The sequence below is a fragment of the Theobroma cacao genome, chromosome 6 (assembly GCF_053813885.1).
Source record: "Theobroma cacao isolate CCN51 chromosome 6, ASM5381388v1, whole genome shotgun sequence".
In the NCBI taxonomy this organism is placed as follows: Eukaryota; Viridiplantae; Streptophyta; class Magnoliopsida; order Malvales; family Malvaceae; genus Theobroma; species Theobroma cacao.
Window position 1 is genome coordinate 25,268,193 of NC_142644.1, and position 26,606 is coordinate 25,294,798.

At 36.2% G+C, this 26,606-nt stretch overlaps 2 protein-coding genes and 1 long non-coding RNA gene across 3 annotated transcripts; 2 read left to right on the plus strand and 1 right to left on the minus strand.

Moving 5' to 3' along the window:
* The first annotated feature begins 3,923 nt into the window (after positions 1–3,923).
* LOC18596181 (hydroxyproline-rich glycoprotein family protein) lies at positions 3,924–5,934 on the plus strand. Its single transcript, XM_007024494.3, has one exon. The coding sequence runs from the start codon at positions 4,087–4,089 to the stop codon at positions 5,740–5,742; it is 1,656 nt and encodes a 551-aa protein (XP_007024556.2). The 5' UTR covers positions 3,924–4,086; the 3' UTR covers positions 5,743–5,934.
* Positions 5,935–15,336: 9,402 nt separating this feature from the next.
* On the plus strand, positions 15,337–18,348 carry LOC18596185 (uncharacterized). The gene is made up of 2 exons (XR_001928532.2): positions 15,337–17,006; positions 17,839–18,348. It is a non-coding gene; the product is annotated as an uncharacterized LOC18596185 (long non-coding RNA).
* On the minus strand, positions 17,865–25,269 carry LOC18596186 (aminopeptidase M1-like). The gene is made up of 19 exons (XM_018123494.2): positions 24,732–25,269; positions 24,494–24,639; positions 24,123–24,225; positions 23,546–23,732; positions 23,381–23,474; positions 22,699–22,852; positions 22,440–22,544; positions 22,245–22,361; positions 21,849–21,962; positions 21,444–21,626; positions 21,059–21,359; positions 20,425–20,546; positions 20,243–20,340; positions 19,578–19,755; positions 19,364–19,478; positions 19,185–19,252; positions 19,025–19,102; positions 18,771–18,848; positions 17,865–18,284 (listed from the first exon to the last, which is right to left on the minus strand). The coding sequence occupies exons 1-19, from the start codon at positions 24,954–24,956 to the stop codon at positions 18,093–18,095; spliced, it is 2,658 nt and encodes an 885-aa protein (XP_017978983.1). The 5' UTR covers positions 24,957–25,269; the 3' UTR covers positions 17,865–18,092.
* Between the last annotated feature and the right edge of the window lie 1,337 nt (positions 25,270–26,606).

Consider the following 26,606-nt stretch of genomic DNA (forward strand, 5'->3'; position numbering starts at 1 on the left):
GCTCCATTATTGGCTACTTTTGCTGGGTTCTGATATCGGCAAAAGGCCATCCTATTGATGATTGATCATGTAGGGAACGTTGAGATTTCCCTCGAGAAAAGATATTTTTAGTTCAGTGGGGGCCTGGGAAACTTGAGTGCTAGGAGATCCTTTTGCACATTCGCATATTCCCCAAGCATAGGAATGTTTAGCTTTTATTTTCTTACAACCCAACCCCAACAAAGAAAAGAAGAACGAATATATGATACAATGTACGCTTGACTCTCTTACTCCTTGTAACATAAGAGTTTAGTTTAACGTCATCAATGTTTTCACATTTTAGAACGTGAATAACAAAGCTATGGAACTGGTAAGAGAATGCCTAAAATAAGCATACACTAAAGTAGAAACTCTTCACTTTTGGGTAAACAATTTAATTAAGATTTAAGTGATCAAGTTAGCTTTATACTTAACCCACTTATGAAAGCATTAAAAAGTTCCATAATAAAGCATCAAACCTAAACTCAATAGCTATTGCTACTACCTCTAGCTCACAGCTGCAGCTAGCCTAACATGTTTAAATTAGTGATCGGCTGATCTCGACTCACCCGGAATAAAAGGTTGGTCGACAACTTTATTAGGAAGTTATCCAAAAAAAAAAAAAAGGAAAAGAGCAAAAAGCTTAGTATTTTAATAATAGTTACAGATCAAGCCTGGTGGTTTAATATTTCTTATTCAACCCCTGGACTTTATGTTGGTACTGATGCCAGATGTTGAGTTGAATTTCATAAAGTTATGGGTAAATTCCTGTTCTCTTGTAATTGAATGAAAGTCCAATTAATTCAGACAGATATATGCCCTATTTATTTAATATGAGTAACTTATTTCTGGGGTGGATGAAAAGGATTTGGTGCTGGTAACAGCAATTTGAAAATGGAGGCTTGGGATGAAAATGACCATGCAACAGCTCATATTAAGACATCACAATCAACTATCAAACTCCCCACCAGCTTAATTTCCCTCTCTCTCTCTCTCTCTCTCTCTCTCTATATATATATATATATAGCACTTCTTTGAATTCAATCACAGGCACAATCACCATAGAAGTGGATAAGGAAATTTCATATTGATAGGATGATAGCTGTCATATTGAATTTAAAAGAGCCCTGCAAACTTTTGTATAACAATTAATGATCTTTAGTCTTTTGTATATTAACAGTAATTGGAGGAATTCTATTAGTCCAAGAAATGATTTCCACATCTTTGCACCAATAATTACTTCTTTGTTTGTATAGATTTGTTTGACATTTGCCTTCTCCAACATCAATTCCTGTTGCTTCACCTACTTTTTTCCCCTTATTTTTCTTTTTAACTGTTCTTTTAACTTTCACTTTTCTTGTCTTTTTCCTTCTTCTTTTTTCAATAATCAATATTTACCAAATCTAACTTCTTGTTTTAAGATAGTGCAAATGATTAGTTAAATTGATTCGGTATGTATAGATTGAAAATCAAACAAATCAAAATTTTATTAAAAATTGATCGAATTGACTAAATTTTGGAGGAAAAATGAATTAACAAAAAACCGAATTAATTAAGTCAGTTTGGTCGATTACCTTAAAAATCGATATTTTCAGATTATTTTTTGTTTTAAAATTTTAATTTTAAGAAATAATTTTAAAACATTTCTAATTAATAAAATTGAAACATCTAAATAAAAAATATATATAAATAACATCTTACATCTAACACATAAGTAACATGTGACATCTAAAACAACATATAAAACAAACTAACATAAAAAAAAGTAATTAGGATTAAAACTAATATATAGTAATTTTAAAAAAATATTTGAAAAGATCGTTAATCAAATTGATCAAATTCAATTAATTGAACTTAATTCAATTCAACCCATTTTTCGAATAGAATTGTCTTGATCTCCCCTTTTTCACATTTATAATAGCAAGTTTTCCTTGACAGTAACAATTTTTATCTACTGGTTATTTGTTTAGAAAATTAATTATCAAACATAAAATTAAATTGTATAAATATTCTACATGAATTCGCACACCTATTTATTTTCTTTTAATCATGAAACATTAACAAAGAAGCACAATGGAGATCTCTAAACTTGGTTTCATCACTTAGTACAACACGAATACCATCATCATGGCTAGTGACCTTAGTAATTTACAAGTGGTATTTGCCAAAGTGCTTATATATATATTTCAAAGAGAGATAGGGGAGGTGGACGCAATGGCTGACTCGGAACTTACAGAAGAACAAGCCTTGCGTTTGTTTATATTGATGTAAAAATAATAATATTTTCAAGCAAGACCTTCTTTAAGATTTTATGGGAAATTGAATTCTCACGTGACGTGAGCATGGAATCGCAGCGAAACATATGAAAAAGACAACCTCGGAGAAACCCCTTTGTTTCATACTTTTCCGAGTTTGTCTTCCTAAGTTAAGGAAGACGAAGGGTATGATCCATGCGTATTACTTCCTTAATCCATTAGATGAATTGCAATATTTCTTTCCTAACAAGCAAGGTGGTGAACCAAGCTCAACTTAATCCGCTTGGTTAATTTCTTCATTTTTCTAAAGTTTTGATTCTATGATAACAAGGTCAGTAATTCCAATCTCCGGGACAAGTAAATAACCTCTAGGGTCAAGGGTATTGACAGAATTAAAAAAAAAAAAATCCAAATAATGAAGATCAAATTGTATGTGATCACGAGGCATCAAAGTTGAGTGACTTGGTCCCTACTTCAGCTAAATGCGAAATTCAGTAACATAACCAAAGGAAAATTCCTACTACAACCAATTGCGAAGCAAGCCCAAACGGGAATCCTTCCCAAAAACATTCAAAACTTGTAACAAATTGGCACAAATCCAATGTTCCCTCCCCCATTATTCCTGCCACAGGAAAACCCCAAAAAAACAGGGTCCCAGCCTAAATTGCTTTAGGCTTTGAAGCTGTAATTCTTGCAGCAAAAGCAACAAACAGTGGTCTAAAATGTGTTTTTCTTTTTTCGTTAACCAAAAAAAATTAAAAAAGGAAGAAAAAGACAAAGTAGAAGGGAAAAAGACTTGAAACAAATTGGAAAAACGCGCTTTTGTTAACACTTATAAGCCTTGCAGCCTGCTTTCCTTGTTGCTTGTCCTTGTCTTTCCTTGCTACTACAAGCTTTTGTCATACGCGGATGCTATGACTTTGACTCAAATTTTCCCTACTCTTAAAACGTGACAAATTACAACTTAACGACGATTATGTAATAGTAATTTGGTCCATCATATCATATTATTTTATGTTTATATCTTTGGAAAACCCAACTACCATAGGCTATAATAATTTGATTTAAATCAAAATTTGTTAAACGTGTTTACATTTAATATGGAGTGGGCTGCATGTCCTAAGTAAAGAAGATACCAATTAGAAATACAATCAGAATTAATTAGTGTATTAAACTTTTTGTTAATTAGAATAAGAAAGAATATTGCATAACTTGTTAAGAATGGCTAAATTTATGTACTAAAAGTCATCAAATTATACATTCTTGTACAAATTAGAAGATCAATTGGCTTGTTGTACAAGAAGAATTTACCTCAAATATATACAAATTATAGAAGAAGAAAAATGCGAAGATCACAATAGGCCAGCTAACATTGTTCTTGCAATATTATAGGAGTGATTGACTGACTAAAATGTGAATCCAGGGATACACCTATTCTTTGCTTTCGCTGTCATTCCTATAAGGACAGGCAGCATGTGACGGCATCTCTCTCGACTCTCGAGTAGACATTGGAATATTTATTACTCTTATATTATTCTTTGAAGCAATTAAAAGGATAATGACCCCACATTATTGCTGCATAAAATATCATTACATAACTCCCCATTTTCAACCTATAATGAGCAAATCTTATCAAGTACTGCATTCTTCAATTTATATAAGCAAACGCATAGCTTAGCATACAAAGGCATAAAAGCAAGCCACCACAAGCAAAAAGCAAGAGGAACAAAGCAAAGCCTAAAGTGTTAACCAAAAGTGTTTCGCCATTCACGCTCCCTCTTCCAAAAGCAAACACCAACCCTACTCTCAAAATATGGAGCAAGACGAGGACGTGACACCGTTTTGGCTCCAAACCGCCGACAACCGCCGTATCCGCCGCCGCCGCCAACCCTCATCCCTCTTCTTCAACACTGGTATTCTCATCATCCTCTTGTTAGTCGTTGCACTTGCTTTCATCTTCGTTATCATCCCTTCATTTCTCTCCTTCACATCTCAAATATTCAAGCCACATCTTGTTAAGAAATCATGGGACTCCCTCAATCTAGTACTGGTGCTTTTCGCCATAATCTGTGGATTCCTTGGCAAAAACAACGGCAACAACGACAGTGATACCAGAAGTACATACGAAGATTATAAATTTTCTACTACTCCGAAACATGATCGTGATCATGTCGGAAGATCAAATCCGTCAACCCCGCGTCAATGGTATGACTACTCATCATCATCAGATCGGACGGCTTATAACTCATTACAAAGGTTGAGAAGCAGCAACTCGTATCCAGATCTACGGGCCGAATCTTCTTGGATGATGAACGGTGATGATCGCTGGAGATTTTATGACGATACTCCTTTGTATAATTACCGTAGTAGGTCAAGGCGAGAGCATGATCGAGAAGAAGTTTACAGTAATAATACAAAGGATATAGCTGTTGATACTGTTCACAGGCCTCCGCCGCTGCCATCTTCGTCCCCACCACCTGCAGCAACAGCATCATCTCCGTCGCCACCTCAATCACCTCCGCCGCAGCCTCCTAAGGTAGTTAGAAGAAAACCCAAGCGGACATATGAAGATCTTAAACCTAAGGAGAGAAGTGAACGTAAGGAAGTCATAAACAGTGAGTTGAAAATCAAGCATTCTCTTCCATCAACACCACCAGCAGCTCGGCCACCACCTCCTCCGCCGCCTCCACCGCCACCATCTGTATTTGAAAAGAGAAGTAACAAGAGTGAGAAAAAGAGAGGTGGGGTAACTAAAGATTTCTTAATTTCATTAAGAAGAAAAAAGAAGAAGCAAAGACAAAGAAGCGTGGAAAACCTTGATGAATTCTTTAAACTTTCAACGCTTCCTTTATATCCACCCGCATCACCACCTCCGCCACCGCCACCGCCACCACCACTACCTTCATTTTATCAGAACATCTTTCCTTCCAAGAAAAACAAAGCCAGAAAGAATCATTCAGTCCCTCCACCGCCGCCGCCACTACCGTCAGTGGAAGCGCGTGCATCAAAAAGAGAATCCCAGACACCACCAGTGACCACCCAAAAACCTCCTTTGCCTGTCAAGATAAGAAACATGCACAATGTGGAGGACAGCGTTGAAAGTGGCAACGAATCGCCACTAAATCCAATTCCGCCGCCGCCGCCTCCTCCGCCATTTAAAATGCCGGCGTGGAAATTTGAGGTGCACGGTGATTTTGTTAGATTAAAAAGCATTAGGAGTTCACGGAGCGGGTCACCGGATTTGGATGATCCATTGAGCTGTGAAGCGAGTCCGTCAGATGGTAATAAAACGGGCGAAATGGACGGTGGAGAATCAACTACGGGCCCATTATTTTGTCCAAGCCCAGATGTGGATACCAAAGCTGATAACTTCATTGCAAGGTTCAGGGCTGGGTTGAAGCTGGAGAAGATGAACTCCGTCAGGGGGAGGTCAAATCTTGGGCCTGACCCAGGCCCAAGCACTGTGTAAGAAGCACAAAGCTTTTTTTTTTTTTACATTTTATTTGAGTTGTTCTTAGTTCTTACATATACAGATGAAGTAAAATTACACAAACACAGGGTTTTCTTTTTATTTTTTAAATTCTCAATTATTTTTTTCCTTTTCTCATGGAGTTGTATTGTAATATATTTATTATAATTTATTCAAATTTTTATGGGAGAATTTTTGGTGTATCATGATTATTATATATTATTTCCAATTTGTTATGTTTATTTGTGAAACAGAAAGCAATCTTTCATATGTCCTTCTCTGTTCGGATTTTGGATAAGATGTTTATTGCATGTGAAAGAATTTCCTAACACATATAATTGTCCACCCCTCTTTCATGTTTAATAATAATAATGAGCACGAGATTCCCAAGAAAGTGGCATGCAGCAACTTAAAACCCATTTTTCTTTTCTCTTTCAGATTTCACCTAATCAAAAAGAAAGTCAAATGGCAAATCTAAATGAGCTTAAAATGCATAAAGCAAACCATGTTTGCTTATTTCTATACCAGTTTGGAATCAACAACCTGTTGGTCGTGTATTGATATTTAGAGCTGTCATTACACTAACTTTTTCCTTTTAATGAATGCATACAATGCAGATATAAGTCATGGTCATAAAATTAAGGAATTTAGATCATGACATGAAGTTATCATCCCTTGCAAGGTCATTTCAAAAGAAAGTCTCATGTGGCTCACCAAACATTCTTCTTATCTCATCAGCTTTCTCATTGCTGCAAAACTGCCCACATGAGTTTAACCAAATCAGTCCACTCAAATAAGTAGATATATCATAATCCTCTCAGGCTATGACATAATTGCATTTAGAAGAATAATATAAGTAGCTTTTGTCTTAGAGACTGGATATCATAGAAGCAACAAGCTGGCTGCTTATCATCATGGCTTGGTATCTTGGAAGGTAATAATTCCAATCCATACATGCAAATATATCATGGCTGTTGTATTAGGTTTAATTGCTTTTTGACAAAACTTCTGAGCAGAATACCTTCACCATACTTGTCTATGATACGATTTCAGTTCTCCTGCATGCATTACTCAGTAAATTGTAAATTTAATGAGGCACCAAACATTGTAAGAGATGTTTGATCACTTCCAAGCTCATTAACATTCCTGGAAATTCTTCCCAAAAATCTCATACCAGTAATTGAGGCTCAAGGTAAAGTGCATTGATGGCCTAACCAATTTTGCAGAAACTGCACACCTTCAACCTCCCCCAGGCTATTTCAGAGCCTTCCAAGCTTATTCCAGCAAGTCCACAGACAATAGCTTGATCTCGAAACTGAACGAGTTTTGAGGTGACAGTAACCATAGCAAACTGTGGCGTGAAACGAGACAAAGTATAGCTCAATAATACCTCATCAGATATTAAAAAGTTCAGAACCTCTTCAACTATATCCGGGCCTTGAGAAGAAACTAGTTTACCTTTATCAGACCAAAATATAGAACATGAAATATAATATTTGACCTGCAGAAATGTGAACATGTATGCCAGACACAGAAGATTAAGAACGTTAAAAACTCCAAAAAATCAAATCTTACATAAAACATGTTCCTTCTCGTGCACTGCATCAGTTGCTCTATATAAGCCTTCACTAGGGACTCAAAACCATCCCTATTTGCTATTTTAGCATTCCTCATAACAGCGACATAAGCAGCGTGTCGAGCAACCAGGCCTTTCAAGTATCGTACATTTTGCAAAGATTCATAGAACAAGCAAAGCATGTGGACATTACAAGATTCTGTTTTCAACCCTTTTTGTGTCTGCTGAAAGAATTAGAGTGTTTCTGTCATACAAGAATGTCTGAAAGTGCTCCCTCGCTTCTTTGTGGGTTTTGTCATGGTCAAAAGCAGCCAATAATGCCATAAAGACCTCTTCACTTAAGAGCGCATCTATATAACTCTCTCAGAGTACTGATTCCCAGCCTTACTTTCTGCATAAAAATAGCATCAGCTACAAATTTCTCTGTGACCACAAAATATGTAAATCACAATATCATGTTTGTATGTTGGGTGCTACTCCAAAGCCAACTTTTGAGAAGTAGCAAGCAATTATAACATTTGTAGGTGACTGCAACAAAACTAAATCAGAGTATCATGGGTATACTTCGGCAGTGACTGCAAGAAAAGTAAATCAAAGTATCTTGTGTATAATTTGGCTGTGACTGCAAGAAAATTACTTAAAATCAATGTATCATGTTTATACTTTTGTCCTTGATCACAAGAAACTTGAATTGCTATAAATAAGAACAACTTATGTAGAACTTTATGAACATGATTTGTCAAGTATCTTTAAGCAAGAAAAGACCAATACAACGATAACTTGATTGCAATGCATATCTAATTAGCAGTCATCAATCATATTTTGACCCAACTCCTGAAACCGATTAGATAGAAGTCTGTAACTGATCACTGGTTTAATTATATCTGCACTCAAGAACTGTTCTTACACAGCAGAAAATAGGAGGAGATTGATGAAAGATTCTTTCAATGCATTTACTAGATCTGGAATAGCATCCCTATGATCCTCAGAACATTATAGCAAACATGTCGCTAAAATTGCCAAAAATGTCAGGCAGCATAATTATTAAGTGTGCCATGATCAAAGTGAAAATATCTCCTTACATCAATGAGTTTTGATCACACAATGTAATCAACCTCTTTTGATATGCAATCATTAAGGAAAACAAAGATGATAATGATTGTCCACAAGCCACAGACAGAGCATACAATGTCATCCAGATGTCTGAAAGAAGATCATTTCTGATTGATCGGGAAGGAACATGAACCATGATTGAAAATGTTGCTTATTGCACTAGGATGCTTGATACATTGGCCAAAACAAGTTCTCATATATCTGGTGCAGTCTATCAGTATGCAATGTATCTAGCCAGGAAAGGGCTAAATAGCTACACCAATTGACGCATGGTTCAATGATGTTGAAATCTGGTGCTTTATTTTGCAGCAGCAGAGGTGATGAATCTCGATCAGTTCAAACAGAAGAAGACTTTAGCTGCCGTTTTATTTCTTTACCTATGTCGTTTGGTGTCTTTAGCTTGTTTGACTTTTCTTTTACTTTGCCCATCTGCTGTGGTTATTTACTTTTCCCACGTGCTAGAATTCAGGTCTTAGGTAACGTTTGGTAGGAGGGAAGTGAAGAGAAGTGAGAGCAAATTTTTTGTAATGTGTCTAATTAAATTATATTATAATATTTGTTTTACAATAGATCACTGTAATGTAAGATTACAATACAATCACATTACAACCAATGGATGTTCTTAAAGACACTTTTACCCTTCAACTTTATTACCTTGTTAAAAACATTTTATAATATTATAATTAAAATAAAAAAAATTAAAATAAAATATATAGTATAAAAATCAAAAAATAAAATAAAATAAAATATAAGAAATTAAAATTTATATAATATAGGTAAACGAAATTAAAATAAAATATATAATATAAAAAATTATATTAAAAAATAAAAAAAATATAAGATTATAATAAGAAATAAAAATAAAATATATGACATTAAAAATATATTTAAGAGATGATATTATATAAAAAATACAAATATATTAAACTTACATTTTAATAAATATGGGTAATTTTGAAAATTAACATTACATTTCCAGTAAAGTACTTGTAAACCAAACGCTGCAATGTTATTTTTCTTATATTTTAATTATTATTTTGCTTGTATATCAAACACTGTAATGTTATTTTTCCTGTAATTACATTGCTTGCAATCACATTACCTATAATCATATTGCATTGTAAAGTACCAAACGTCACCTTAATTCATTGTATTTCTTCCAAAACTACATCGTTTGATTAGTTGAGAAATGACTAGTGGCAGGAAATATATCACCATTCCCATAACACCTAAAAGGTTGGAATGCCAGGTGGTTGCTTAACCAGTTGGCTCTTTTTTTTTTTTTTTTTCTCTTTCCTCCATCATATATATAAAGTTGGTTACTGAATATATGAAAGTCGCTGTGCACACCGTTTTTGTGCTGACCCAATTTTTTCTCTTTCCTCTCATTCAATTATTCTCTCTTGCTCTCTTTCATCCTTGTTCTTCATATTTCCAATTTTATTAAATCTTCAAAATGGTATCAGAGCAATCTTAAGGATCTTAAGGGACTGACTTGTTATTTTTTGTAAACTTTCTTACTTGATTACTGTGTACCATTTTATCATTTCTTCATGGCATCAGCTAGTTTCAACACACCAACTCTTCCACCATTTGCGGGGAGAACTATTAGTACTGGATAGTTAAAATGAAGGCATACCTCAAAGCTTTTGATTTGTGAGATGTGGTTGAAACAGGACGAGAACCACCAACAATGAGGCATGCGAATCCAACGATTGCTCAGATCAAGCAACACTCTAAGGAAATTGCCAAAAAGTATAAAACATTGTCTTCTTTACATTCAGCTGTTTCAAAAACTGTGTTTGCTAGGATTATGCATACTGATAGTCCTAAAAAGGTGTGGGATTAGTTGAGAAATGAGTTTCAGGGTAGTGAAAGAACAAGGCAGATGCAAGCTTTGAATCTTCAAAGGAAATTTGAGATGTTGAGGATGAAAGAAAAAGAGATTGTTCAAGAGTTTTCTGGAAAACTCATGAAACTGGTAAATCAGCTTAGACTTTTTGGGGAAGAGTTAACTAAAAAACATGTTGCTAACAAGGTATTAGTCAGTTTGCCAAAAGAGTTTGATAGCAAGATTTCTTCCCTAGAAGAGTCAAGAGATATTGCTAGACTTACTCTAAGTGAGCTCATCAATGCTCTAGAAGCTCGAGAACAAAGAAAGGCTTTTAGAGAGGAAGACTATACTGATAGTGCTTTGGTGGCTAGGACCAGAAATCTTAAGCTAGGCAATAATAGTTATAAGAGAAGTGAGTCATATGGGAAGGATAAAGAAAAGAAAAATTCTGACAATAAACCTAAAAAACAAAAACAAAAATACCAACCCTGCACACACTGCAAGAAAACTACTCACTCAGTCAAGTATTGTTGGTATAGGCCAAATGTTAAGTGTAGGGCTTGTAACCAACTTGGTCATGTGGAGAGAGTGTGCAAGAACAAGGGTTCAAGCTCAAAGGAAAAGGCTGCAGTGGCTGAACATCTGGAAGAGTCTGATGAAGTGTTGTTTATGGCAAGGATGGTTGATGAATCAGCTAGAAAAAGGTCTACTTGATTGATAGTGGCTGCTCGAATCACATGACTGGTGATGAGAGCCAATTTATAACTTTAGATAGAAGCTTTAAGGCTAAGGTTAAGATTGGTAATGGGGTATTTCTAGAGAGTTGGTACAGGAACTGTAGCTATGGAGACTGACTTAGGTTAGAAGTATATAACCAATGTTTATTTGGTTCCAGATGCTAATCAAAACCTCCTAAATGTTGGTCAACTCACAGAAAGCCATTATGCTTTGTTGTTTAAAGACAGATTTTGTACTATTCTTGATCCTAAAAGAGATGAAGTGTTGACAATAGAAATGAAAAACAAATGCTATTCAATTGACTGGAAGCATACTGAACACAAAGCTTTTGTCAGTTCAATTGTTGATTCTAAGCTATGGCACAGGAGGTTAGGGCACATTAATTATAAGTCATTATAGAAGATGTCATCACAGGAGTTAGTAGAGGGTCTGCCAAGGATAACCAAACTTGTAACAGTGTGTAGAATCTATCAATATGGGAAGCAAAGTAAGCTTTCATTTCCAAAGGAAAGGAAATGGAAAGTAATAGAGAAATTGCAGCTGATTCATATTAATTTGGGATGACCTATGAAGATTCCTTCATTAGGAGGAAGTTGATTTTTTTTATGTTCATTGATGATGTTACCAGGTACAATTGGATTTTGTTTTTGAAATTTAAGTCAAAAGCTTTGCCTTGCTTTGTGAAGTTCAAGAAACAGGTTGAGAATCAAGTATTTAAGTCCATTAAAATACTGAGGAGTGATAATGGAAAAGAATTCACTACCTCTGAGTTGGAAAAGTTTTTATCTCAAGTTGGAGTAATACATCAGTTGACTGTACCTTAGAGTCCTCAACAGGGGGTAGCTGAAAGGAGGAATAAAACTATTATGGAAATGGCAAGGTGCTTTTCTACCAAAAAAATTACCAAAATCCTTTTAGGCTGAAGTTGCAAGTACTGCAAATCATTTGCTAAACAAATCAAAAACAAGAGTGCTGGAGAACAAGACAGCATATGAGGCTTGGTTTGGTTATAAACCAAGTGTTCTACATATCAAGGTATTTGGTAGTGTTTGTTATGCTAAAATACCATATAGCAGAAGAAGTAAGCTTGATGAGAAAAGCATTCTAGCAATATTTATAGGCTATAGTGACATTACTAAAGGCTATAAGCTCTATAATATTAAGACAAAATAGATTTTTGTCAGCAGAGACATCAGGTTTGATGAACAGTCGTGGTGGAACTGGGATAAGCTAGTTTTTGAGAGTTTTGGTAGTTTTAGTCAGACATTAGTGGATGAGCAGTGTGAGACTGACAATGATGAGGATATAAAAGCAGAACATCTAGCAGTCAAGGGTACCAGATCTTTGCAAGACATATATTCAAGATGTAATATGGAAGTTGTAAAACCTACCTGTTACTATGAAGCAGCAAAAGATGCTAGATGGCTAAAAGCTATGGAGCAGGAAATGCAGATGATAGAAAAAAATGGCACTTGGATATTGGTGGATAAGCCAGTAGATCAACACATCATAGGTGTCAAGTGGATCTACAAAACCAAGCTCAATGTAGATGGTACTGTCAACAAGTTTAAAGCCAGACTAGTAGTGAAAGGGTACTCACAGATTTATGGTATTGACTACTGTGAGACCTTTGCTCTAATAGCAAGGCATGATACCATAAGACTGCTTTCTGCCTTAGCTGCTCGAGAAGGATGGAAAATCCTTCATCTGTATGTTAAATCAGCTTTTTTGAATGGTTATTTGTCTGAGGATATATACATCCAACAACCTGAAGGCTTCATCAAACCAGGTACTGAAAGAAAGGTATACAAACTTGTGAAAGCATTGTATGGTTTGAAGCAAGCTCCAAGAGCCTGGTATGATCGATTCGATCCATTTCTTATTGCAGAAGGTTTTGTTAGAAGTCTAAATGAACATACCTTGTATGTGTACAAGTCAGCTAAGACAGTTGTGGTTATAATCTCTTTATATGTTTATGATCTTTTTATAATTGGTTTGGATGATACCACTGTGACAGAATGTAAGAGTAAGTTGATGGCAGAATTTGAAATGACAGATTGAGGTGAAATGCATTATTCTCTAGGTATGCAGTTCATACAACACTCAGAGTTTATTTGCATTCATCAAGGCAAATATGCTACTGAGTTGTTGAAAAGGTTTCATATGGAGAACAGTAAGGCAGTAGAGACACCTCTTGCTGCTAATTGCAAATTAAGGATGATGGAGCTCCTAAGGCCGCAACTTCTAACTACAGAAGTATTATTGGTAGTTTATTGTATTTAACTGCTTCAAGACCTGATTTGATGTATCCAGCTAGCCTTCTGTCCAAGTTTATCTAGAAACCATCCCAGATTCATTTTTCTACTGCTAAGAGAGTCCTAAGATATGTTAAAGGAACAGTTAATTATGGTCTGAAGTTTGAAAAGAAAGATAGTGGCAATATGATTGGCTATTGTGATAGTGATTGGGCTAGAAGCTTAGATGATTCAAGGAGTGCTGGAGGTTACTGCTTCTCTTTTGGCAGTGCAATCTTCTCATGGAACTCTAAGAAACAGGAGGTGGTAGCTCAATTCTCAGCTGAATCAAAGTACATCTTAGCTGCAACTATTGCAAACCAAGCTATATGGATCAGGAAGATTTTGGGAGATTTGGGATTTGAGTAGAAAATAGGAACTCCATTAATGATTGATAACCAATCAGCTATTTCCATTGTTAAAAATCCAGTTCATCATGGAAGGACAAAACACATTAAGGTAAAATTTCACTTTATTAGAGATGTAGTAAAAGATTATGAGATTGCTGTTATTCATTGTGGAACAATTGATCAGGTAGCTGATGTTTTCACCAAGTGTCTGAACAAAGACAAGTTTCTTACACTGAGAGCTTTACTGGGAGTCTGCAAAAAGAACACTAAGGAGGTGTGTTGAAATCTAGTGCTTTATTTTGCAGCAACAGAGATGAGGAATCTCGATAAGTTCAAATAGAAGAAGACTTTAGCTGCCTTTTTGTTTCTTTACCTATGTCGTTTGGTGTCTTTAGCTTGTTTGACATTTCTTTCACTTTGTCCATCTGTTGTGGTTATTTATTTTTCCCGCACATGCTAGAATTCAAGCCTTAGTTCATTGTATTTCTTCCAAAACTACATCGTTTGAGTAGTTGAAAAATGACTGGTAGCAGGAAATATCTCACCATTGCCATAGCACCTAGAAGGTTGGAATGCCAGGTGGTTACTTAACCAGCTGGCTCCTTTATTTATTTTTCCTCTTTCCTCCATCATGTATATAAAGCTGGTTATTGCTGTGCACACCGTTTTTGTGCTGACCCAATATTTTTCTCTTTCGTCTCATTCGATTATTCTCTCTGCTCTCTTTCATCCCTGTTCTTCATATTTCCAGTTTTATCAAATCTTAAAAAAATGGAATGGTAAATACATGGAGAGAACCACGTGACCCCTAGAGTATCTTAGTAATACTGAATTTGACCATGGTGTGCCCTTAGCAGCTGTCACTGCAGTACTCATGGGTAAAATCAAGCAATATCATATGATATCATGAACCGACATAATTCACACCGTATTTATCTGTTGCTGGAAGTAATTATTCTCTATTGTTTTCCTTAGTCGAGCAGCACGTTCATCTCCGGATTCTACCCTATGGACGCCACTTTGCTCAACATGGACCTTAACCCATGAAATTTCACTATATTCATCTTGATTCTTTTCATCTGAAGAATAGAACAGTTCAGAGACATTCTCTCTGTCAAATTTTAATTCAAAAAGAAAATTCCTCCCCCTGTCATAAGAACCAAGGGCCAAGGTTATTGGAAAAAACCACAGTGCCTCACCATACAAACCAGTTGATAAGAATTGTGACTGCAAATTTCAAACAATTATCAGATATCCTCATGTTTCAGGCAAAGTTCGAAGAAAGAAACAATCCCCCAAGTAATGCAAAGATTAATCTGAACTTCACTCAGATACTTTAGTAGCCTTGGTTGGCCCTTGAACTGCTCTACGTTCTGCTTGTGGTCCATTTCTATGGGTTGAGAAGGAGAGTGGATTATATTTTAAGGAAGTTTTGTTTGGATAACTTTTCCATGCTTCCTTGCTTCACTCTTTCTAGTCGTTTTGACAGTTACTTGCTTAGTTTTGGTGGAAAAAAATTCTACAATCTTAGAAGCACAGCAGGGGACGTGGAGAATAGAGAAAGACTGGGCTCGGCATGTCATGTAATATTATTTAAAAGAAAGAAAAAAACCCTTTAAAGGTACTTTATATAGATTAATTGGAGGTAAGCTTTGAAGTAGTATTATTTATGTTTTCGCTTATAATAACACCAGTTTGAAAATGCACGAGCCCTAGCTCACGACCTTTCTTTTTTTTAAAAGAAAACTTGTCTAACCAGTAACCGGACGGTAGCCATAGCTCGTCAATGAAACAGATGATATTATTGATAATCCCTAGCTCACGGCTTCGATTTCCAGTGCAGTTGGTACGGCCTTTGGTTGTTCCTTTTGTGGTTTATATTCGGCGGCTGCTAATACACACAGGCGCGTCTGTTTGAGGAGGTCTAATCGTCTTAATACATCTAGCGGTTTTCAAGCAAACCCCAAAACCCTTTTACTCAGAAAGGCCGTATATTGTCTCTTTAAAAAAACCGTTTATGTTTTTTTCCCATGAAATGAAGGCCTTAAATCCTGCAGCGCTCGACCTCACGTCACCTATGTACCTAGATTATTAGCTCGAGATGTCATACTCGAAGCAGCTAATGCCGCTTATCAAGCGTTTCGTCGGATACGAAATCTAATAGTGGGCGGTGATTATCTTGTTGTTCGACGAGGAGCCCTGTTAGCAGCCAGAGAAGAAAGAGTTGTAGGTAGAGGCCGTGGTTGCGGGCACAAATAATTTGCAACCCCCATTGAGACACACTTGTAGAGGTCAAAACCTGGCCTCTTTCTTCAGAACAAATACAGGTCAGCCCGCTTTCTTGAGTTTAAAGAAAATGGGGACTTTGAAATTACTAACTTCAACCATAGTTATATATCCAGGATTACTTGAAAGTAGTTGTGAAGGTATGTCAGTATTTCGTGAAGCACGGGTTAAGGTTCTCTATGTTGCAAACCCTATTGTCATGGATGATGTTGAAGTTCCTGTTCTAGGCTTTGGAGGTTACGGCCGTAATTGTACAGCACGTCTTCCTAACAAAGGAGGATTTAAATTAGTTTGTGGGCATCCGGAGGAGTACGGATGGACTACTTGGTATATACTGACATCAGGCATTGATGAATTTGTTTCTAAGTTTTCTTCTTTTTTGACTGAAAAATATTGGGTGCCCTGGTTTGTGAAGATAGGGAATTATCTTTCTTGCGTACAAAGGTCGTTTACTGGGTGTAACGTGTATGTTTCCAAGGATGTCAATATAGTAGGCTGGGAAATTTATCATAAAATTGTTGCTGACTCAATCAAGCATTACAACATGAAGACACAACGGATAAGATCCTTAGATGGGCTCGTTGACGCTCGCAAAGATTTCGTGCGTCTTCATATCTACAGCCTGGTCTCCTGGAGCAGTTTCTAATTTACGAAGAATCATTGTGTTGCGAGTCTCTTGTTTGCACTCGGATTGTATGCTTCACGTTATTTAGATGTTTTGTAATATTTTGCTTCGCTATTGGCTTTGATTTGAAGTAATCAGGTGACTATTACACTAAGGATGTTGATTTGAATTTTAGTGTGTAACTGGTAAACCAAAAGACCCTGTAAATAAAATTTACTTTACATGTGAATTAGAAAGAAAATCAAATGCTGGTTGCCATCGGAGGAAGTCTTGTTCCTTTCAGTTTCTGTCTTTAAAGCTTATAAATGCAGTTCTCCTTTGTTCCTCGTTGCATCCTCTCCTTTTCAATTCACTCCCTCCTCCCTCCTTGTTTTTGTTCCATCTCGGCTGGTTTCGGGTGGAGGGCACTGCACTCCGTGGACAAACTCAGTGGAATCTGCTAATTAAGGTATTGCTCTTTTCTCATTTTCTAATATCCTAATTTTTGCAGCAAAGTTTGGTGAAATCTCAAAAATAATTGCATCTGAATAATTGTTAAAGGAGGACCCTCTTTTCATTACCGTTGTTCATTAGTTTATAAATAGCTGGTTAGATAGTGGTGGTTGGGTTATTCACATGGAGTTGGTTGGTCACATCTTGGCATTATTCCGCCTTTCGGGTGTTGGGTAGTTTCTCAGGTGGTGTCTTGTACCATTGTTGCTTGCCACAGTTGATTCATATGAAATATGCTTCGTACGTTAGAGGCGAGCAGGGAGGAATATTTAAGCATCCTGCAAATTACCGGATGAGTTTGGGGTATGGGTTTATTTCTGCAGGTCAGATGTAGTTTAGTGGAATGGCGAATGCTCATTTTCGATCTAGGAGGACTCAAACCACTCGTACAGCTTTCTGGGATTTAAGAATGCATTCAACAAGTGCATAACTAGTCAGATACTAATGTATAATACTTGTGGAGATAACTGAAATCTAACCCAATTTGGATGAAGAAAAATGGGATTGCTGGAAAGATTAGAGGGTTTTCATCTCATACATATTGGCAAGCTATCCTTAAAAAGGGGAAGATAAAGAGTTTCTAAGGTAATAATGCACATATGTCTCTTTCTTTTTGTTGGATACTTTTAAAGTACTTTGATCCCTTATCCTCTAGTTATATTTCATTTGTCAAATGTTTAGCTTGATGCTTTAGATATTGCTGCTGATTTGTTATGGAAACATTACTTTTGAAACTTGTGGTAAATTATTCTTAGATGGTTACAATTGAAGATTTGAAGTACATGTAGGAATGGAGGAATCAGATGGTAAGAAGTACAAGAAGCTCAGAAGTTCTATTTCAGTAATATGATAGCAAAACAGAAGGACAAGGAATATGGGGAGGGATAGCAATTAGGAATAACACCAGTTTGAATGTGCATCATAGATTGCTGTGTTCTAAGATTTATTGAGCAGTCCCTGAGCAAACTAATGAGCATAAATAGGTCTTGAAGAGATTCAGATCACTAAAGTTACAGTGGTATTTATGATATTCAGATCATTGTTAAAGTTCATCCCTGTGAGCTAATTGCTTCAGTAGGTCTTGAAGAGACTGCTGCTCTTGCTTTATGCTTTCAGCCCAGTGTGCTTTGATCCGGACCTGCTCAATGCTTCTTTTCAAATTCATCGCGAATGAAGGTCTCATGCGGCTCATAAAAAATTCTTCTATCTCATCAGCTTTCTCATTGCTGCAAAACTGCCATGTGAATATGTAACTGTATCAGTTCACCCCTATAATTCAATATTCCAAAATTTGAATATTGGAAAGTTTTTCATGGATGAACTAATTTAGGCCAAGAAAACAAAAAAATATTTTGCATCAATCACGACCAAATTTCAAGATATCTATCTGATAAAAGAGTAACTTTTATCAGTGTGGATGAAGTTCAAAATCAAGACAAAACCCCTGTATGTCTCAGCAATGAATTAATCATATCATCCCTTGTCTGTTGCAGTCACCTTAAACTTGTTATAATTCCTACATTTAGAAGATAGAATAGCAACAGGCTACGCAGCATATGCTCTGCCTCTAAACAACAAGCTGGCTGATCCAATGTTATCAGCAAGAGGCAGGTACTTAGTAGGTTAATAATTGTATCTTTTGGTTAACTTCTAATTTGTAAAGAATCTAAGGATAAGACATATGTACAACATAATTATTCTCTTGTGTTTACTTCCTTACCGGTGTTATAATGTTACCGATAAAATGTGTAAGAAGGAGCCCGGCACCATACTTGATTATGATAAAGTTCCAGTTCTCCTGCATTCATTTCACATGGCTTGGTGAATTGTAAAACAGAAGATACCAATGCTATAACATTTTTGACAGTCACAATCATAACAGTAGCCACTTCTTCCTGAAAGTCTTATAACTGAGGATCTACTGGTCAAGGTAACGTGCATATATAATTGTGCCATTTTGTAGAAACTGCATACCTTCAACCACCTCCATGCTATTTCATGCCCTTCTAAGCTTATTCCAGCAAGCCCATAAATAATATCTTGATCTCGAACCTTTAAAGAAAAAAATGAGTTAAAATCACTGACGATCAGAAACCCTAATTTATAAAGGAATCTAAACATAATTCAATGATACCTCATCAGATATTAAAAAGTTCAGAACCTCTACAAGAATATCTGGCTCTGGAGAAGATGCTATTGTACCTATACATCAGAGCAAAATATAGAACAGAAAATTCAAACAGGATCTGATGTGAATGGATGATTGAGAAACACTAATAATCTGAATGTTAACTCAAAATAATCAAATCTTACGTAAAACACGTTCTTTCTCTTGAACTGAATCAGCTTCTCTATAAATCTTCAAGAGGGACTCAAAACCATCTCTACTTGTTGCATTAGCATTCCTCATAACAGCAATGTAGGCAGCCTGTTGAGCAACTAGTACTTTTATGTATTTTATTTATCATACCTTTTGCCAAGGTTCATAGGAAGAAGGAAATAATGCATAAAAGTTTCCATTTTTCACCCTTTTTGTGTCTGCTGAAAGGAGTAGAGTGCCTCTATCATCCAAAAATGCTTGAAAGCGCTGCATTGCTTCGTCATGAGTTTTAACGTGGTCAAGAGCAGCCAACGCCATAAAGACCTCTCCTCTCATCAGCACATTTAAATGATTCTCACCATGTGCTGATTCCCAACCTAATTTTCTGGAACAAGAAGAAGAAGCATCAACTATGATTTAATCTCCAACAGTGATATAATTAGATCACTATATCATTATATACTTTGGTTGTGACTCTAAAAACATAATTTGTTTGCACCAAATAGCAAGCAGCACTAGCTTTCTCCACAGTTGCAAGAAAAATATAATCACCATATCATGCTTAGACTTAGGCTCTGGCTACAAGACCATTAAACCAATAATGTATGGTGTTTATACTTTATCCATAATTGCAAGAAATTTAGATACCGAAATGATATACAATGTTTAAAAACACCAAAAAGTTAAAATAAAAAAGTTTATTTTGATAGATACAGATAAGTCTGCATCGATTGAAAAGGCCAACTGAATTGCTAATTACTGGATTGCATACATTAGCCATCATCAGAATAAATTTCAACCAAACTCCTAAATGAAAACCAAGAAGGCAATCACTGTGTAAATAATTTCTGCAGTCTTGTAACTTTTCTTACTCAGCAGAGAAGAGGAGGACATCGACGAAAAATTCTTTCAATGCATTTACTAAACCTGGTATGGCATCTCTCAAGACCTCCAGAACATTATAGCAAACCTGTCACGTAAATTGCCTGAAATGTCAGGTTACACAAAATACTAGACTTTAGGTGTCATAATTGAAGTGAAAAGAAGTCCTTACTTCAATCAGTTTTGATAACACGATGTAATCGATCTCTTTTCTGTATATATCCATCAATGAAAGCAAAGATGATAATGATTGTTCACAAGCCACACAAAGAGCATATGTGTCATCTAAGATGCCTGAAAATGAGATTGCTTATATTGATCAAGAAAGAAACCAACAATAAATGGCAATAGTGGCTCCCCCTCTAAGATGCTTAATATATTTGTCAGAACAAGGCTTATAGATCTTCGGCAGTCTAACTGCACAGTGCTTACTAAATTTTTAGCCAGGAATGGAGCTACAGCCATCCATGCCGGTATAAAAGGAATGATGCAAGCAGAGAGATATATGGTCTCAACTCATTCAATTCTACCATTACTGTAGTTTGGAGATGAGCGGACTTCATTAATAAAATTGAAGGGTTTTACCCTCCAATTACAATTCCAAAGCTGTGACTCCAAGGTACTAAACACAGCTTTGGTACGTAGCCCCATTGTGACAGTGACACCTAGAGTGAGTTGGCGATAAATAATGAAACACCAAAAAACATTCCTCTGGTTCTCAGCTCTCACAGCAATTCACACATAAAACTAAATTATGCCATCTATTATTGTGAACCCAAATGATACCACTAAGACAAGGTACACACCATATTTATCTGTTTCTGACAAGCAGTCTTTCTGTATTGCTTTCCTCAGTCGTGCACCAAGTTCTTCTCCATATTTTACCCTATAGAAACCGCTTTGCTCAACGTTAACCTTGATCCATGATGCTTCACCATATTCATCTTCATTCTTTTCATCTGAAGAAGGAAACAGTTCGGAGGCATCCAATTTTTCAAAGTTTGATTCCAAAAGAAAGCTCTTTCTTCTGTCATATGAACCAAGGCACAAGATTATTGGGACAGTCCACTCCCCATCACCATGAAAACCAGATGATGAGAACTGTGACTGCAAATCCAGAAGAATTATCAGCTACCTGTCACTTATGCAAAAATGTTGAAAACAACGAAGAGAATGCTAATCCCAGATTACCTGCTCAAATTCCAGAATATGGTCTTTGTATTTCACTGAAACAACTGGATATCCCTTTTGCTTTGTCCAACTGTCCATCATTGAGTTTACTTGAATGCCAGATTCCTCTGAAAGGACATTCCATAAATCCTCTGTCCTTGCATTGTTCCAAGCATACCTTTTAATGTATAAGCCTAAGGATTTCTGGAATGGAAGAGAAATTGCAAGATCAGAATTCAAGATATAAAATGTGAAACTATGGCTTAGTAAATATTTCTTTTTAGACTTTCCAATTCAAGTTTATTAATGGCCTACTTATTCATCTTACATGTATAGTGTTTCACAATCCGATTGCACAGAAAAGCAAGAAGTTTTATATGGTCCTCCACAAATCAACATCATTCCATAAAACAAATGTGAACCCACCTGGAATATCTCATCACCAAGATAACCCTGCAGCATCCTGATGACAGCAGATCCCTTTTTATAGCTGATAGCATCAAATATTTCATCAACTGAATGAGCATGCTGAATCTCCACCTGGACAGATGCTGATTAATCAAGAAGGATATATTTTGCTTCTGTGGAAGCAGGGGAAGCTTACTTGTGCTAGCTAAATGCCTTTGAACATTCCTGTTGATTTACGTCCGGACTAATAACTTACATCAGATTTTATTGCTTTTTAAGTTTTAGGAAATATACAGAGATTGCTCTGAAAATGAATAAGCATAAACGTAGGCACAGAAATAGGGCTATATGGTAAACAACAGGTTGAATTTTAAATAAGTCAATATCTTAACAGGTAAACTAATTATGCCTTACCTCTATTGGATGTGATTGCTCCTGTGCATCCAGACGCAAGCCACCATTTGTTTGTTGAAGAAATTGATTCCATATTTTCCACTCAGGGAACATGATATCAGTAGCCATATAACTAATCTGGAAAATATATAATTAAGTTGATGCTGTATCTGGTGAAATGACCGCCATAATATGAAATTCAAGACTTAAATTTACCCATGTTGCAAAACCTTCATTAAGCCACAAATGAGTCCACCATTCCATTGTTACAAGATTGCCAAACCATTGATGGGCCACTTCATGTGCTACAACTATTGTAAGCTGACAACAAGGAAAAGTTACTGCCAAATATATGTTGCTATGGTCCAATTAGGGGGGGGGGTGCTAAATTTTTTGCAGTGGCAGTTACTACGGTCGGATGTAAAAAAATTATCTATAGGAAGCCTCACTTAAATTGGAAAAGTATGTAACTTACAATCTGCTTTCTAGCTGCTGTAGAGTGCAAGTCATTGTGAAGCATCTCATTTTCACGGAATATGATCAAACCATAATTCTCCATAGCTCCACCAGAAAATTCAGGGACAGCAACCATATCCAGCTTAGGGAGTGGATAAGGCATCGAGAAGTACCTAATGAAAGTTAAATCTCCATGACAGTTAAAAGCCAGTCCAAGACACTAATGATGCTGGAACTAACATTTCCACAGCAGACAACCACCAGCCACACAGAGCTAACTTGTAGCAGGAAGAGTTTCCTAAATAAAATTTCATCGAATAAATAAAGGACAACTAAACTTTCATTGTTGTTTTACTTTTTTCAGATTACATGCCATGGCTAGCAGGTTCTTCATTACATATTTGCCCTTAGGTAAGTGTTTGAGGACATGACTGGATCATTCAAAACCACATACAATAGGAAGATAGGACTTTTGTAGTGCCTTATGTGGCATAATTATTTATATAGACCTTCAAGCATTTTCTTTAAAAGCTAAATTTCTTCTCGAAGGTGAGATATTGTAAAGTATTTACACTGGGAGAAGGTCAATGCTGAACAAAAATCTACAAAAACCTTCCTTCTTTTTCGTATAATGCTTCATTGCTTAACTAAAGTGTGTGTATCCTGAAATGAAAGAATCTGGTGACCAGTGGATGACTTACCTAGTAAATATATCAAGAGATTTAACAGCAACTTCTAGTGAAAACTTCCCTTCATCGCTCTTACCAACGGGGCAATATACTCCAACCTTAATCCCTACACGTGTTAAAATATGTACTAAAACAATCATTTGATAAAAAAAAAACATATCTGGCTCAAACACATACCATCAGCAGTTGTTTCTTCAATATGATCGAATAAACCAACAGCAACAGCAACCAAATAACTCGACATGATTGGAGACTCCTCAAAATAAATAGTCTTAACATTTCCATCAAACTTTTCATCAATGATCGGCATATTTGACAAGGCCATCAACTCTGATGGCAAATCCAATGTGATCCTAAAAGTTGCCTGTGAAATTAAATCAGTCATGCCACAGCAGGAAAGATAAATCTCAGTATCAAGCTCAACATCAGAGTAGAAATGTACTACCATACTATGAAAACATGATTGAATGCGCATGATAGGCCACTTTACATAACCAACACGTTTGCTATGTCTGAATCCTAAAATTACCTTCAATTACGCCATAAATAGGTGCAGTCATCATGCTTTCTATAACTTTCTCAAGGTGTCAATGTTGGTCGCTGGTCTAACATGAAATGCAAATCCATGAAATTTCTCCTTCAATTTGTGATGCAGTACCAGTTTTTACATAACTTCACTTCACCGCAACAATTATATTGTCTAGGGAAAATAGGTATTCATTTCAAGTAAAAGTGAAGTACTCTAATAGCATACCTTAAGAGCAGGTTCATCCCAGCATGGGAAACACCGCCTTGCATGCACGGCTTCAAACTGGGTGACTGCCATATTCTTTCTTACTCCCTTATCCACATAAGTACTGTTAACAGAAAAAATTAATACTATATGAGAATAAATAATCCAAATGATACCTATTTGTCTAGAAAGAAAATAGTTCCATAGAAGAATTTATGAAATTCCATTCAAACCGATTTTGGTTGCAAACAAACGAAGGAGAGGGTTGAAAACAAAAAGATTAAGCTCAAAATCCATATTATAATGTTATTCAGTTACTTTTTTTTTTTTTTGTTCCAAAAACGAAGAGGACAACAAAAGGTTTATGGGAAAACAAAGAAGAAATAAAACACCATTTGTAAAGGCCCTTCAAGTGCTCATTAAGAGCACCAGAAAACTCAATCCTTAACACTCCTTCACCAGTACCAAGCACTTCATCAAATAACAACACAAGTATCTCATCATCGCTATCCAAAACCACATCACATGGGGTAAATCTCTGCATTCAAACACCCAAAAAAAAAAAAATCAACCAAATTGAATTGCAAATTTATAATCAGGCCTTGAGATCATCAAGCAAGTATGACTTACATGGTTGAGAGAGTTGGTGAAAAAGACTTGACGGACAACAAGTTCACAAGCATTTAGGACAATGAATTTAGTTGGTTCCACGATGCTAAGATCAACATGAACTAAACCAGAAAAAGTACATGCAGATAGGTCAAGTTTAAGATAAAGATCATAACGTTTAGGGATAGCAAATTTTGGAAGCCTTGGTTGGCCTTTGAACTGCTCAATGTTCTGTTTAAGATCCATTTCTCTGTCCTAAGAACTTTCCTTCTCCTTTGCTTCTAGCCTAGCGAACTGAAGTACGAGAATGAGACGTTGAGTAGGAGAAAAGCAGATATCAATCAATATTGTATGGAAAAATTTTCCCACTTGTTCTACTCCCTTAACCGCTATTAGTGGTCCTCCTTATGCAAAAGGTGTGAGCATAAAACTACGAATACCAGCTCAGAAGGGAGAAACGAACCGAGTAGCATACATAGCCGCCAGTGGCTGGTTGACTTTACGAAACGGGCTCGAAATGCCATCTTGTTAATTGTCGAACTACTTAGCATCGCTGGCCGCAAAATCAAACCAAAACTTCGTCCACATCAAATAAATTGCTGGGTTAGGCTTGAAATTTTTCGGACTCCCAGCCCATAATGGAACCCAGATGAGTCCATTTTCTTGTACCTGCAAATGGCGATTCTGTGCTTGTCCACACACATACCATTTGCATTCATGGCCATTGTCTTAAGCCAATCGGCTTAGACGTTTCAATACATTCAACCACAACAAACAGAACATATTATTACAGGATCTTCCACTGCCTTTTATAACATTGACCTCAGATTTTAGATGCAGGGTAAGTGTTTAAAAACTGAGCTGACCCCAAATCGCAGGATGACATGGGACCTATACTGATTAGTACCCCTAGTGTTCAACAGAGTGACGGGTAAGAGGCGCCCGCCACCATTTGAAGAAATTCAGTCACAGGAATCTCTCATCATATTAAAAGTCACCATGAACCTGAAAGATTTAATTCACCCACGGTTTTTTCTTTCTTTTTCTTTATTTTTTATCTAAGGCAATAAAATAGCTACAGGAAAATAGGGAAAAAAAAGGGCAGGGGTGGGTGATCAGACGAGTAAAAGCTAATCACTCCTGAAGTTTACGAACATCATGCCAATAACAAACACCAAATACCACACCCTGACAAAGAGACAATACAGTCTATAAGTATCCTACTATAGTTCATATAGTTTCTCAAACTAGCCAATTTGCAAGAGTTGATCGAGGTTATTGTATCTTTTGTCACCATATTATCTCTTGATGATGCCAATATCAGGGTAAGAAAACTCCAATCTCTGCTACTTGTCGAAGAATCCAAAATCAAGCAAGCAACTGCCCTGCCCTTACTTTTCAATTAGATCCATGCTTCCCATAGCAGATCACCAGACATCATTTAACGAAAGTTTTCTCCTTAGACACATCATTTCCTGCTTTTCATACCCTCCCTCATCTTTAAGAATTAAACCCCAAACTATGATGATTACACATAGTGGCTTAGACCATTATCAGGCCAATCTCTTTTCTTCACACTGAAGATATGGATACAAAGAGAGCATTGATAAGTTGAAATGTTTGCAGATAAGCTGGCCAAAAGAACCACACATTTCCTGCAATTGATCATATCTGAGACAATTGGTTTCTTGAATGAAAAAATTCTAAATTCCATAACAATTTCTCTAAAGAAGCATAAAATAAACGACTCTTATGGCATTTATGTATTGGCCCAAAAAAATGGCAAGTCTATTCCAGTCACAATCATTCACCTCTTGAATAACCATCCCAATAAAGCCACCAACAATACCAAAAGATAAAGCCATCTACTATGTGGTAAAGTATACTAATATAATT

What these genes read in the sequence shown, in the direction of transcription:
- LOC18596186 (XM_018123494.2), bottom strand. Translation starts at nt 24,956, where the DNA reads ATGGATCTTAAACAGAACATTGAGCAGTTCAAAGGCCAACCAAGGCTT. An exon ending in TCACCAACTCTCTCAACCAT is followed by an intron (nt 24,640 to 24,731) that starts GTAAGTCATACT and finishes GTTTGAATGCAG; the next exon opens with AGATTTACCCCATGTGATGT. An exon ending in GGGATGAACCTGCTCTTAAG is followed by an intron (nt 23,733 to 24,122) that starts GTATGCTATTAG and finishes TTAATTTCACAG; the next exon opens with GCAACTTTTAGGATCACATT.
- LOC18596181 (XM_007024494.3), top strand. Translation starts at nt 4,087, where the DNA reads ATGGAGCAAGACGAGGACGTGACACCGTTTTGGCTCCAAACCGCCGAC.